Source organism: Ictidomys tridecemlineatus, chromosome 11 (genome assembly GCF_052094955.1).
Source record: "Ictidomys tridecemlineatus isolate mIctTri1 chromosome 11, mIctTri1.hap1, whole genome shotgun sequence".
NCBI classification, from domain to species: Eukaryota; Metazoa; Chordata; class Mammalia; order Rodentia; family Sciuridae; genus Ictidomys; species Ictidomys tridecemlineatus.
In genome coordinates this window covers 109,691,625-109,705,512 of record NC_135487.1, presented here as the reverse complement: position 1 = coordinate 109,705,512, position 13,888 = coordinate 109,691,625, and the positions used below count along the sequence as shown (strand labels likewise).

At 39.5% G+C, this 13,888-nt stretch overlaps 1 protein-coding gene across 1 annotated transcript in view; it reads left to right on the top strand.

The window, feature by feature from the left end:
• Positions 1-13,370, top strand: part of Vtcn1 (V-set domain containing T cell activation inhibitor 1) — a 62,726-nt gene extending 49,356 nt beyond the window's left edge. Inside the window, exons 3-6 of the mRNA XM_021732972.3 lie at positions 1,937-2,284; positions 3,991-4,269; positions 9,466-9,635; positions 11,698-13,370. Coding sequence (XP_021588647.1) covers positions 1,937-2,284; positions 3,991-4,269; positions 9,466-9,590 — 752 coding nt within the window. The 3' untranslated portion in view covers positions 9,591-9,635; positions 11,698-13,370. The remainder of the gene's footprint in view (positions 1-1,936; positions 2,285-3,990; positions 4,270-9,465; positions 9,636-11,697) is intronic.
• Positions 13,371-13,888: the final 518 nt, after the last annotated feature.

The following is a 13,888-nucleotide window of genomic DNA, read 5'->3' as shown; positions in this document are numbered from 1 at the left end:
ACTTTAATGGCGCTTTATAAACTATAATCCAATTTACTCCTGCTCTAACATAGTTACACGTGCTCCATGATTTTGAGAATCTCTATGTATTTTTATTGCCTTCTTTTACACTGATTCACATTTCCCCAGAATTTAAATGTGATAATTCTGCCAAATGTTCTTTACTCTTGCAGTGGATACATTTTCTCAAATAGTGCTTTGATTTCAACTTATTCCCATTCATTTATTCATGTATTCATACCCTCAGCAAATATTGTTTTTCTCTATAGAAACATAGCACCAGGCACTATAGGACCTATAGATAAGACTAAGATAGCTTTTGCCCTTGAGAAAACTTATAAATTAATACAAGAGATAGGCCAGAGACATGGTAAAGAAGACAGCTGTCATGATAAAGATAAACATGAGTGTTAAGAGAGAGTAATGAGAAGTAGTTACAAATTTTATCTTCACGGACTAAAAGAAGGTATTACGAAAGGGCTGCCATCTGAACAGGTCTGACTATAAGCAGAATATGGATAACCAGTGACAAGGGAGAAGAAGGAACTTTGAGTTGTAGGTGCCAGAGGTGCAGGGTGTGAAGGTGCATAGGGATAGTATGACCCATGGCGACCTGGGATGCCTTTTCAGTCTGTTAAATAGGAATAATTAAAAAGCAAACTGAAGCTTTTAAAAGCAGTGTTCAAGCAAATGCTAAGGCAAGAGACGGATGTGTGTTGCATTCATACTACTCAGCAAAGTCTTCATATTGTTGGCTTTCATGATTCTTTCCCAAATCTGTCACATGAATGGTCATGCATGGCAGCTGTTCCCAAAATCTCTTTCTCCCATGCTCAAGCCTCCAGAACATTCTTCCAGCCTTGCCTATGAACATTTTGCTAGCTATAATTTTTTTCTCCCTTTTACTAACTATAACTTTTCTATCAGTAGTTCTGTTCTTCTTATGCAAGTCTATCTAGTTTAGCTTTTCTAGTTCTCACACCCATTATCACTGTCTATTTTACAAAGGCCTAGAGTCAGACAATTTCAAGTCCAAGCTTTGAATCCAAACCACAGAAGGAGTCTCTAAGAAGATTCAGTTAAATTAAATCACATCTGTAGGTGTCCTTACTCAACTGCCTCCAGTCCACAAAGGAGGGCTGATTGCTCTTTTCCCAGGCTGGGCAACTGGTGAAGAGGCAATGACACATAGATGGCACTATAATTAGTATTTCTACTGCTGGTATATTCCTAGAGGAGCGGGTAGCTTCTATCTTTACCAAAAATCAACTGAATTAAGTTGACTCATTATGCCATCCATAGCTAACACTATAATCACAACCTAGTTGGATATCTTCTCTATGCTTTAGTTTCTTCACCATTCAAATGGATATAAGTACCAGCACTTCAGAATGTAGTCTTACTAGACACATTTAGCTAATATGAGATTTCACTTTGTGTCGCTTCTGGTTGACTAAAAATAATAATACCTTATATGTACAGTTATGGTTTGCAAATCAAGTTCACATCCATTTTATTTGATCCTCATAAGAACTCCTTAAGGTAGGTGAGAAAGATATAATTACCTCCATTTTTCTGAGAATCAGAGGGCCTACATGACTTATTATTAAGTATCAAAGCCAGACTTGATGTTCAAATGGTAATGAGACTTGAATGAGAATCTTCAAACCCCAAATCCAATGGATTTTCCTCTTACCGCCTCTCAATGGGTTGATTGGTATTACAAAAGCTATTGGGTATGGCAGATCTGGTGTAGATATTAAAATTATTGTCTTCCTCTTCTTTACGTTCTCATCTCCCTTTTTAAAAAATGCCTTTCCAGTTCTATATTTTTAATTTATCACAGAAATCTCTGCTTGGCTTTTAGTAATAAAGGGTTTGGCTGTAGAAGTTCCAAGGCTTCCCTTGGTATTGATCTTTGCCTCCTGGGTTGCAGGGAAACACTCTATCACAGTCACTACCTTCACCTCCGCTGGGAACATTGGAGAAGATGGAATCCTGAGCTGCACTTTTGAACCTGATATCAAATTGAATGGTATTGTGATACAGTGGCAGAAGGAAGGTGTCGTGGGTTTGGTCCATGAGTTCAAAGAAGGCAAGGATAATCCTTCAGACCAGGATAAAATGTTCAGAGGCCGGACAGCAGTGTTTGCTGATCAAGTGATCGTTGGCAATGCTTCCTTGAGGCTGAAAAAAGTGCAACTCACAGATGCTGGCACCTACAAGTGTCACATCACCACTACCAAAGGCAAAGGGAATGCTAACCTGGAGTATAAAACTGGAGGTGAGTGACTTTGGTAGAGAGGGAAAGAAAGTACCAAGAGATATTTGAGCTGAAGAGCATGAATTGCTGATGAAATACCATGTTGTCCTCACGAATGACCAATATCAGACAAATCCCTCTGAGCTCTCTTAGTAGCCACCTTGTCAAGATCCACATCAGCTCCAAAAGTAGCCCACTATCATATGAGGACCTGGAATCTTTTGTTCTTGGCTCTTTCCATTTCTGAATTTCCAGGTGTATTTCCTAAGATATTTTACCGGAATAAATACAGTCTCTTTATAGTGACCTTCACTATTCCTAATAAGAGAAGTCTACAATCTTGTTGGGGATGTTACTATGCTGATTATGCCCAAGCCCACATCTGAAATGAGTCCTTCTAGAGATAGTGGAACTTTTGCAGAAGTTCAAGGGAAATAAGCAAAACAAATTTTCCTATACACTCAGTAGTACCTTCCCAATGAAATCACCCTTCTTTGCCTACCCAGTTTAATAAATGTTTTCTGAATTTATATACCAGGGGCTTAGATAGATAGACTAAAGTCTAGTTTTAGCTAATACCAATGTATCGGTGATGGCTTCTCATTTTTGACAAATGTGCAATGTTTACTTAAGATGATTAAATAAACATGGAGGAAACTGGGAGAGGAATATACAGGATCTCTCTTTGGACCATCTTTGCTCCTCTTGTATAAATCTAAAATTATTTCAAAATTAAAAGTTTATTTTTACATATGGGTAATAGTAGATATCCACAGGATTCTTCTGACAATCAAATTAAATAAGAGCTGGGATAAAGCACTAGCAGTAAATGGTGGCTCACTGTTGTGTACACTTCAAATCCCATGTCATCCCCCAGGACCTGTTCCCTACCTGCTCCAAGAACATGAGTCTTGTTTCCTCTGCTAGATAACAAGCTCAGAGAGGGCAAAATAAAGACTTTTCTTTTCATGCTTACTCAGCACTAGTCTATTCCTGGTCAAAAGAAAATGCTAAATAAAATAGTAAATTGTGTCTTGCTATTTGGGCATAATTAAAAAGTCCAGGACCTAACACAAGTGTCTTTCTGCCTACATAAAGAGGAACTAGTCTTAATTTCAAAATGCAGTGACTTCTTAAGTGAGGAAAAGTATTTTAGAAAAAAAAATGCCCATTTCTATTCCTGGATACCAGAGCTATACAATCTCTAACCCAAGCAGACTCCAAGTCCTCATGATGACAAAGGTCATGAATGGAACGTCTGTGGGTGACAGGTGAATACTGTTTGTTTCTGTTCTTTCTCTCTTTCCACTCCCCACCACCGACCTAACTTTATCCTCCATGAAGAACAATACATAAAATCCAGAAGGCTGGATTCCAAAGATTCCTGAAAAAAAAAAATGTCCAATTGTCCTAAGAAATAAGCTTTTCTGTAATCATTGGAGCTCATCTTACTAGAGGACATCATCTGATGTAACAATAATATATTGAAAACTTAGGTCCTGGGGATTTGTGAGATTAGCCAAATGGATGTCATGCATAGCACCACTATGAGCACACCATCATTTGCATCTACAGTAAAATGGGCCATGAACAGACATTGCCGTGGGGAAGTACTGAGGCACTTCAATGATAGTAATAACCTTTTGTGCTTTTGGAGACCTAGCAATTCAGGTCTGTCTCATCTGTCTGACTTTGACGTTTGTGCTTTTTAACCTCTGACTCTGCAGCCTTCAGCATGCCAGAGATGAACGTGGAATATAATGCTAGTTCAGAGAACTTGCGTTGTGAGGCTCCCCGATGGTTTCCCCAGCCCACGGTGGTCTGGGCATCCCAAGTTAATCAGGGAGCCAACTTCTCAGAAGTCTCCAACACTAGCTTTGAGCTGAACTCTGAAAATGTGACCATGAAGGTGGTCTCGGTGCTCTACAACGTCAACATCAACAACACGTACTCCTGTATGATTGAAAACAACATTGCCAAAGCCACAGGGGATATCAAAGTGACAGGTGGGTTGATTCCATGCTTCTTCCCTCTGTGACGCTGGGGCTCAAACGTAGGGCCTCGTACAAGCTAGACAAGTGTTCTACCCTGAGCACCATCCCCAGCCCTCTCCATGCTTTATGCATGAGTTTATTGTGAGGAAAATAATGTCTACATTAAAATTCCATTTATTTAACAGATGTTATATGATAGGGTCCGAAAAATCTCAGAGTCTTTCTCGACTCTGAGACCTTGGTGGCGAGATTCCAGGTTGGATTGCCTTATGTTATAGAAAGCCTAACACAGCCCAATGTTTGTAGCCTATAGTTAAAGATGACAATTGGGTTTCATCTTGTATGCATTCTCATGGACTGGTTTTCTGGAGACCAGTGTTTAGAATTCTGAGGCTCTGTCTAACTTAGTAGAACTACTTTGATATGGTTTTGGGGAAGTGGTGATTATTTGACATCTTTGATATATCTGGTTGATAACTACACTCTAAGTTCCCCCAAACTGGTTTGGTTGCAATCTGCCTTTGAGAATCTAAAGACTTAAGGTCTAGACTCTGACTCCATTTTATTTATCCCCCATGGGACTGACTCATGATTTCACTAATATTAGTCCAGAATTAATCTGAAATCCCTAGACTGAGCTGGGCTCCCAGGACCCTAGACCCACATCCTCACTTCCTGTAGTACTTTAAATGCATACAAAACCTAGGGTTGAGCTAGTGTCAAGAAAATGCACAGACTAAATTATGATGTTTCAGAAATCGCTCCTGGAGCTAAACTGAATTCAAACTGTAGAGGAAGGAGTTTGTCAGGAGAATTGCTATCTATATCAAGCCTGGAACTAGGCAGAAAATATCTTGCTCATTTTAAGTGCTCTGTAAATGTTTGCTGAATTTAACTGACTAAATCACATTCATAACAGCTTATATTTTTATTTAAAATTATATTTATGAAAAAGAAATCTATGGGATGGGTAAAAATATTTGCAAATCATGTATCCAATAAGGTGTTAATATCCAAAATATGTAAAGAACTCCTACTACTCAACAACAAAAAAAATCAAATAGCCAAATTTTAAAATGAGCAAGGGATTTGAATAGACTTTTTTTTTCAAAATTTGATACTCAAATGCCCCAAAAGCACATGAAGAAGATATTTAAAATCACTAATCATCAGAGAAATGCAAACTAAAGCCATAATAAGATATCACCTCATACCCATTAGGATAGCTACTATCATACACGTAAGAGTCCCAGAAAATGACAAGGGTTGGTGAGGATATTGAGAAATTGGAACTCTCATGCACTGTTGGCAAGATTGTAAAATTGTGCAACCATTATAAAAAACCATATGGAATCTATGATATAGTAATCCAACTTCTGGGTATACATCCCAAAGAATTCAAAGTCTCTCATAGAGATATTTGCTTACACATGTTCATAATAGCATCATTCACAATAATCAAGAGGTAGAAGCAACACAAAATGTCATTGATGGATGAATGGATTAAAGAAAAATTATGGTGTATACATACAATGGAATAGTATGCAGCCTTGAAAAAAAGAAAATCAGCTGGGTATGGTGGCACACACCTGTCATCCCAGCAACTTGGGAGGATCACAAAAGGCCAAGCTGGGCAACTTAATGAGATCCTGTATTAAAACAAAAATGAAAAGGGCTGGGACTGAAGCTCAGTGGTAGAATGAGGCATTTGGTTCAATCCCCAATACAAAAAAAAAAAAAAAAAAAGAAAGAAAGAAATCCTTTCACATGGTATACATGGATGAGCTTTCAGGAAACTATGCTAAGATAAAGAAGTTTAGCTACCAAAAAAAAGAGGCAAATATTATATGATTCTATTTATATGAGTCTTCTAAAGTAGATAAACTCACAAAAACCACCACAGGTGGGATGGAGGAGGTAGGGAACAAGCTGATGTCTAATGATATAGAGTTTCAGATTTGCAAGATTAAAAAGCTCGAGAGATCTGTTTTACAACAATGTGCATATACTTCAAAGAACTGAACTATACATTCGAAAATAGCTAAGATGGTAAATGTGATTTTTTTTACTACATTTTAAAATGATCTAATGAAAATATATGTGGGGGGGAGAGAGCTATTTTGAAAAAAATTGGGGACTGTCCTGGTTAGATCTCTTAGCTACCTTTAACCAAGAATGACTCAAATAAATTAAATCTAAGCTAAAAAGGAGGATTCATTCAGAGTCCTGGGTTGTCTCACGGAACCCAAGTTAAAAAGGGCAGTTTGCTTCAGAAACAGCTGAAACCGGGAACTGAAGTGTATTGGGATTCCTTGTCTCTCTTTTCTATGTGATTCTCTCTTTGCTCCACCTTCTTTTAGTTTCTATGTGGGAAAATGTGGTTACCAAAAGCTCTAAAATCAAAAAGTCTCGGTCAATCAGGTGAATAAACAGACCGAACCTCGGTCTATCAGTGCCATTCTACATTCCCCAAAAGGACTGACCGGGTTGATGTGGGTAAGCTGACATCTCTAGACCAGTGTGCAGGATCTGATGGAAGGCCTGGCCAGAAGAGAAGGGGAAATGAACACTGACTATTTACAAAATTCAGTTCAAAATTTCAGTTAAAAATAAAAAACAAACAAACAAAACAAACAAAAACAAACTCCACAGTGCATAATTAATGCCTTTTGGCAGAAAAAGCAATGACTACACACAACCTAGACATTGAGAATACCTTGGATTCAGTGAACAGGTCCACTTTTCCTTATATGTTTATCAGATACATCGGAACTTCCAAGTGTCAGTACTAGAACAAGTTGGGTTATTGAAGGAAAAGAAAATTGGTTTGGGTAGAATAATAGCCTTCAAGTCAGGAGCCTATGGCAATGGTTAACTGGAGCAATAGAAATGGGAAAGAAAGAGGAATCAAAAGGTACTTGAAGAAATAAAACTTGTGTTTGTACTTTTTTCTTTTGTTTTATGGTACTAGGGGTTGAACTCAGGGACGCTTTTCCCCTGAGCTACGCCCCCAGCCCTTTTATTTCTTATTTTGAAACAGGGACTCACTAAGTTGCTTAGGGCCTCTTTAAGTTGCTGAGGCTGGCCTCAAACTTGCAATCCTCCTGCCTCAGCCTCCTGCACTACCATGCCTGGCAAGAAATACAACTTTTGATAGCTCAAAATTAAAAAAATAAACAGAATTCCTTCTTGTTATTCACAGTGTAGGAACTCCATACATGCTTTGAAGCCACTGAGGAAGGTCATAGGATGTAAATTTCTTATTCTCTAACTATACTGGTAATTTCAGTCATTCATCCAAGAAGTATATATTATGTGCCAGGTGTTACGTTCACAGCATTTTTTAAGCACCATGAGACACGGAGATTAATAGCACAAATATAATAAGAAAAGTTTATCACAGTATAGATAGGGAACCTGCAGGAAAGAATTGTTAATTATTACTGGAGTGGGTCAGTAAATAAGGCAAAGTTCAAGTTGGGTTCTGGAAGGAGAAGAAAAATGGTGTGGGTAAAATAATAAGTCTTGAAGTCAGGAGCCTATGGCAATGGTCCAGGGGAGTAAATTATGAGCATATTAACTGGAGCAGTTATATATATATAATAACTGGGAAAGAAAAGAAAGAAGAATCAAGATACTTGAAGAAAGCCATCTACCGGCCTTAGTGATGCAAATGTGAAGGTCAAGAGAAATAAATCAAAATGGATTTTACATTTCTACCCAGGCTGTTTAGGAAGTTGGTAAGGCTACCAGCAAAAGAAAAATAAAAGAATGTCCATGGTGTATACAGGAAGAGATGTTCCATGTTTGGCACATCACCCAGCACGTGGTGGGTTTGGGGAGAAACCACATCCCTACTCCACGTATTTCCTTCTATCAAAAGGGATCCTATGTATATAAGAGATGATATTTAACATACGTAATCTTTTTAGCCTCTTTCTTCCTCCCTCTTTCACTCCTTCCCAGAGAAGGGGGAAACATTTTATCTGATTGATGAGTACAGAAGGAGACACTGGACGTTTGTAGCTTAGCGCCTTCTTCTCTCCTTTCTCTGTGGCTAACTCTCGGGAAGTATATATTCTGTTCTGTTGCTCCAAGCCATTGGTTTTTCAGGGGTAGAATCTGCCCTGGCAGAAGGAAGCTGGCCCCGGTCTGATTTTATCTACCGCTAGGGAGGAGTCTGGGCTATGGCCCACTTGCTTGCCTACAAAACACCCTTTTTTATTTTCAGAATTTGGGCAATAAAGGCGATATTTTGGTCTTTCAGTTGCTTTCATCTTTTTGTCCTTCTCTGTAATTGCTTTTGAGCAAGGCTGGCAAGAGGGTGTAATTTATTGGACTGTTTGGATTCCCAACAGTAGGCGCTCAAAAATATTTACTGAACAATTATATTTTAACTGACATATTTAGTAGCAACTGTAAATCCAGATGTGGAACTCAGGACAGAGTTAACTAAGAAAAGAGCTTCATACTTAATGAACATGGAAGGAAAAGATTATTAGGGTTCAGGGGGACTGCTACTATTGCTGTGTCTGTAGCTAATACTTACAGAGTGGTTACTATGTGCAGGCACTATTCTAAGTACTTAATATGTACTTAACCCTCATTAGTCCTCAACAGAACCCTATAAAGTCGGTTAACTATGATTTTAACCCTATTTTATAGAGGAAGAAATCGGAGCAAATGTCTATCGAGTAACTTGTCTAAAGCACACAGCCAAGTAAGCGACAGAACTGAAACGAACTAAATGAGATTGGAGAGCAAAAGAAGAGTAATTTTATTTCTTCACTTCCACCTTTTTCTCCTTCAAAATGAAAACCATGATTCCTTGTCCCTTCTCAGAGGTGTGATGAAAGCTGATGACACAGGACCTGTAAAGGTCAACGCCTGGGCAAAGAATGAGTCCAAAACCAAGGACTGGCTGTGGCTGTTCACTTAGCCTGTTCTTTACGTGGTGACCAATAACAGTTCCTTTATTGGTATAGTTTTTCATTTGGCGAGTGTTCCCTGGAGTGAGTATGGAATGGGATTTCTTTTGAAGAAAGGGAACGCTCTGCTTCTAAGCCAGTTGCAACAAGGTAGGGGAAGAGGTACAAAATTGCTTGTGCTAGGAACAGGTCTACAGGTTCTTTTCTTTGCTAGCAATCACGTGAAGAACACATTCAGCTTCTCTTAGATGACCCTGAACTTTTTTCTCTCCCTTTACAGACTCTGAGATCAAGAGGCGGAGCCACCTACAGCTGCTGAACTCAAAGGCTTCCTCTTGTGTCTCCTCTTTCTTTGCCATCATCTGGGTACTCCTGCCACTCTCCCCTTACCTGATGCTAAAATAATATGCCTTGGCCACACAAAAACATGCAAAGTTATTGGCACAACAGGTGAGATAAACCCCCAGTGGTGTGGGAGTTTGGTCGTGTGTGTGCCTGTGTTCCTATCAAGGGTCAAGCAACCTACAGCAGCAGCCACAGAGAGTAACACTCAGTGGTGTCAGCCCATGATGCTATTTCTTTCTACTACTTCGGTGAAAGGCAATCATTTGCTGGCTTACAAGAGAGCAGAGATATCATTGACAGACTTGTAGAAAAACCAACTCTGCACAATTCAAATATTTGTATAAATTCAATCACCTTTTCATCGACTGAGTCATCTGTGAAGACAAAAATATCTTATTGAGGAGGAAGAGATGTTGAGCCCTGATTAATTCCTCTGGATGTTATTGTCATTTACAAAGCATAATGACATGCACCTACCTTAGTGGCCTCTTTACCACCCCTCCACCCCAGGCCCTGGTGATGGGATGGTTGGCAGATGACTCACCAACAAGCCCTTCTGCCAAGATTTCTCATTCTCAATTCAGATCTCTGGCTCCAATTATTGTTAGGACATTTCCTTCTAAATGTTCTACTGCCTATGAAATTTGTATAAAACCAAACTCATGAGGTTTTAGTCAATACTCCCCCTTCCTGAGTGACATCCCTACCAGGCCTCCTGACTCAGTATTAGAGCTCTTTGCCTCCCCTCTGTCTTGCATGACCATGTGTTGCCACCCACTGGGCCATTTTCCCCTGTGTTATCTCTCAGATGGTCCCTAATCCAGCCTTCTGATGAAGGCTGGTTCTGAAACTTTGTACTTGTTCTATCATCTCTCCCGGTAGGAAGCAAGGTAGCAGAACAAAAGTATTTGAACATTAATTTAATCACAAAGTTTCTTTGCTCTGGAGCCCAGAATGATTCTCTGGGCACTGTTGTATCAAAGTTCAAGTCCTCAGCTGACAGTCATGACCCTCTAAGTTTCTCTCCCTGAACTTCCTCCTCTCAACTATTCTCTAGTCTTGCTCTCTCATTCTGCCCTTTTCTGGAAATCTACTCTGCAGGAAGCCATATCCATGAATTCCTTTATCCATTTCAGGAAAGTGCTTTCTAGTTTAAGCCCCCTTTCCTGAGAGCCCTTGGCATGTATGTATGATTTATATCTCACTCTTTTTACAGCACATATATTCCTTGCCTAGATTGTTAAGACCTTAAGATACACAAAGATCTGCTTTTCTGCTTCTTTTCATCTTGTTCTCCAAACTCTTACTACAGTACAGTGCACAAAGTAGATTCTTTGTAAGAAAACCTGTCAGTTCCCAATCCTACATGGTTGTCAAGCAGAGGAAGATTCCCGCAAGGAAACTATCCCTAGGGGATCTCACTACTAGAAGAAGGATTCCAATCTTCTTTCCTTCAACCCCTACAACACTGTAAATGAGTTTCTAATAACCTACAACTAGATAATATGACCTATAAAGTACAACTTATTCGTCTTTACCTCGTATTCCCTTTGAGCAATAATTTGCAGCCTTTTTAGTTGAAAGTATGTAAAAGATAATGTTCACACACAGTGTAAGGGCTATACACTGTTACCCAGCAAGCTATGGCGACAGCTCTTTCTCCCAAGAACTATAGAGGAATAACCTTGAATCAAATGGATTTTTAAAAGTGGGATAGATCGTTATTTAAGACACATGGTATAACTGTTCAGTTCATGTAGTTATACACACTCTCAGACTGGGAATGAGGCAGAAGCTATTTTCCCAGGCTCCTCCACCATGGAACCTACCCACACCTCATCTCTCAGTTTCTGTTTGCTCTGAGGACCTGGCTCTTCTCTGAGACTGTCACTGAAATGAATCCCCTTTAAGACAAGATTTAAACCATCCACCTTCCCTCGGCAACTCATGAGATCACATGGCCATGACAGAACCACATTAAAACACAGAAAAATAAGCCCATTTCTAAACAGGAGATACATTCACCCAGTGGCAGGGAGACTTTCAGTTCTCAATAAATGTTTGCTGAGAGGCTGTAATGGTATCTTATTGCTGTTATTTTCAGAATCCCAGGAATCTACAGAACTATTTTTTTTATATAAGATATGACCTAGTTTTATATTTCTAGGGGGAAATGAATTCATGGCTAGAAGTCTGGAGTGAACAAACAAGAACAAGAAATAAAAAGAAGAAAAAAGCAACCCACAGAAGACTCCAATATGAACAAGACACATGTTAAAAGTTGGGGAAATCATTCATCCAGACTGGAGAAGCATGTTCAGACTGCTCAATAGAATGCATGTGGAGACAAGTATATTCCCATGACTCAGGGACCTCCCCTTCCCCGTTAACTCCTGGGGAGTGAGAGGATGGGATAATTGCATCTCACTGAATCCTTAGTTATATGTGCTGTAATGTGGCTTTGAAGAAGTTCCTGGAAAGTTTCAATCACCATGTATTCATATCTCATATTCTGCGCACAGAGCTGTGGTATATGCTCTAAGAAGCTGCAAATCAGCTTCACAACTCAGAGGTGACTGCATTTTCATGAAGGGTCAAATGATTCGCTTCTCATTACAATGCTTTCAAAAGTGCCTTGGCTGCTTCTCCCACTTGACAAATGCCAAAGATGTGGGAAATTATAATTTTGGTGTAAACAAAGAAGTTGGGTGACACTGGTTTTCTAGATAATCTTAGCACCTTCTTTTTTGAACAAATGGCATTTTATTTCTCAGATTGGCATTGACCTGTGAATGGCCCAGGGAAGGATCTCTCACCTTACTATGTGACGTTGTGTCATTACAAGGTTTGAGGGTTCTACTTTCTTTCTATACCTCAGCTTTCAACAGCATCCAAAGCACTGGGACTCAATTGGAGTGATTTTACTCCCTCTTATCTCTCAGGGACATTTGGCAATGTCTGGAGTCAACTGTGGCTGTCACCACTCAAGTAAGGCAGTGCAAGGTGCCACTGTCACCTAGTGAATGGAGCCCAGGGATGCTGCTTGATATCCTACAATGTACAGGACATTTCCCCACAACAGGGAATTCTCTGTCCCAAATGTCAATTGTGCCAAAGTCATGGAACCCTGATTTAGAGTAGAAAGGAAACTAGGAAAGAGGAGAGCAAACAAATCTATTTGCTTCTTAAAAACAGGCATTGGCATCTGCCCCTTTGGCTACTGCTCCTTTGGCTACGGCTTCAGCTCAGAGAGCCAGATCTCTGTGTTGGGCAACCAGAATAACATCTTTCAGTGAACAGAGTTGACAAGGCATGTGGGAAATTCCTAATGGGATTATCTTTAGCTCATTGAGCTTCTAAATTCCTTTCCCTTTATTCTACCCTATGAACTAAGCTCTGTACGAAACCTAAATTCCATCTCAAGTTCTTTCACTCTGGATTTTAGGTCTCAGGACTCTGCTTAGCCAAAATACAAATTAAGGCAACAAATATGAACCTTTCTTGAACACATGGAGACTTCAGAGGGTTTTTTGGTTTTGTTTTTGTTTCATCTTTTTTCTTTTTTTAGGGTTCTGACGGGGCCTGGAGTGAGCTAGGTAAGTGTTCTACCACTGAGCTCTATGCCAGCCCACACAGAGACTTCTAAAAGAAAGCAGGGAAATAACCTTTTGAGGCTTTGAGGAACAAAATCTTGATGAAAAAGAATGTTTGTTTCCAGCCCCCTCCCCACACTTTTCATGGCCCTTTGGACCACCATGTCTGTGTTACATTTTGTTATAGAAAACCTCATTTTAGAGCGCTGACCACTCAAGAGAAAGATTATTAAATATACATTTCCTATGCTGTTGTCTGCCTGATCTGTCAAAGAAAGAGAAGATGGATTTAAAAGCCATGAAACAGATTCTCAAGACTAGTACCTCGCACATAACAGGCCTTCTCTCAATGTTGGTGGAGTGAGTGGGGTGTGGGGGGGTTAATGACAGGATCCTGTGAGAAGGGGCTGGTGTCAGGCCTAGTTCTTGAAGGATCTTTGACTGGGTTTATACTAGCCTAGCATGTTCCCATCTGGAAAAATGCTGGTGGCACTGAGCTTGAGGCAGATAAATGTAGGAAAATAGGTATAAGTGGACAAACTAACTGCTCTCATCTTTAAAAAAAAGAAAATCTGACTCTTACTACTGAGGAATTATCAAATTATCAAATTTTAGAGCTAGAAAAATCTCAAAATTATCTTTTCTAATCTTTTCACTCTTCAGATAAAGACCCAGAGATCCAATAACAGTATGAGTCACTGGCTCATACATGGGCTCCTCAGGTTAATATAATTCTCCAAGAGTCACATTGGTAAGGTGGAAAGA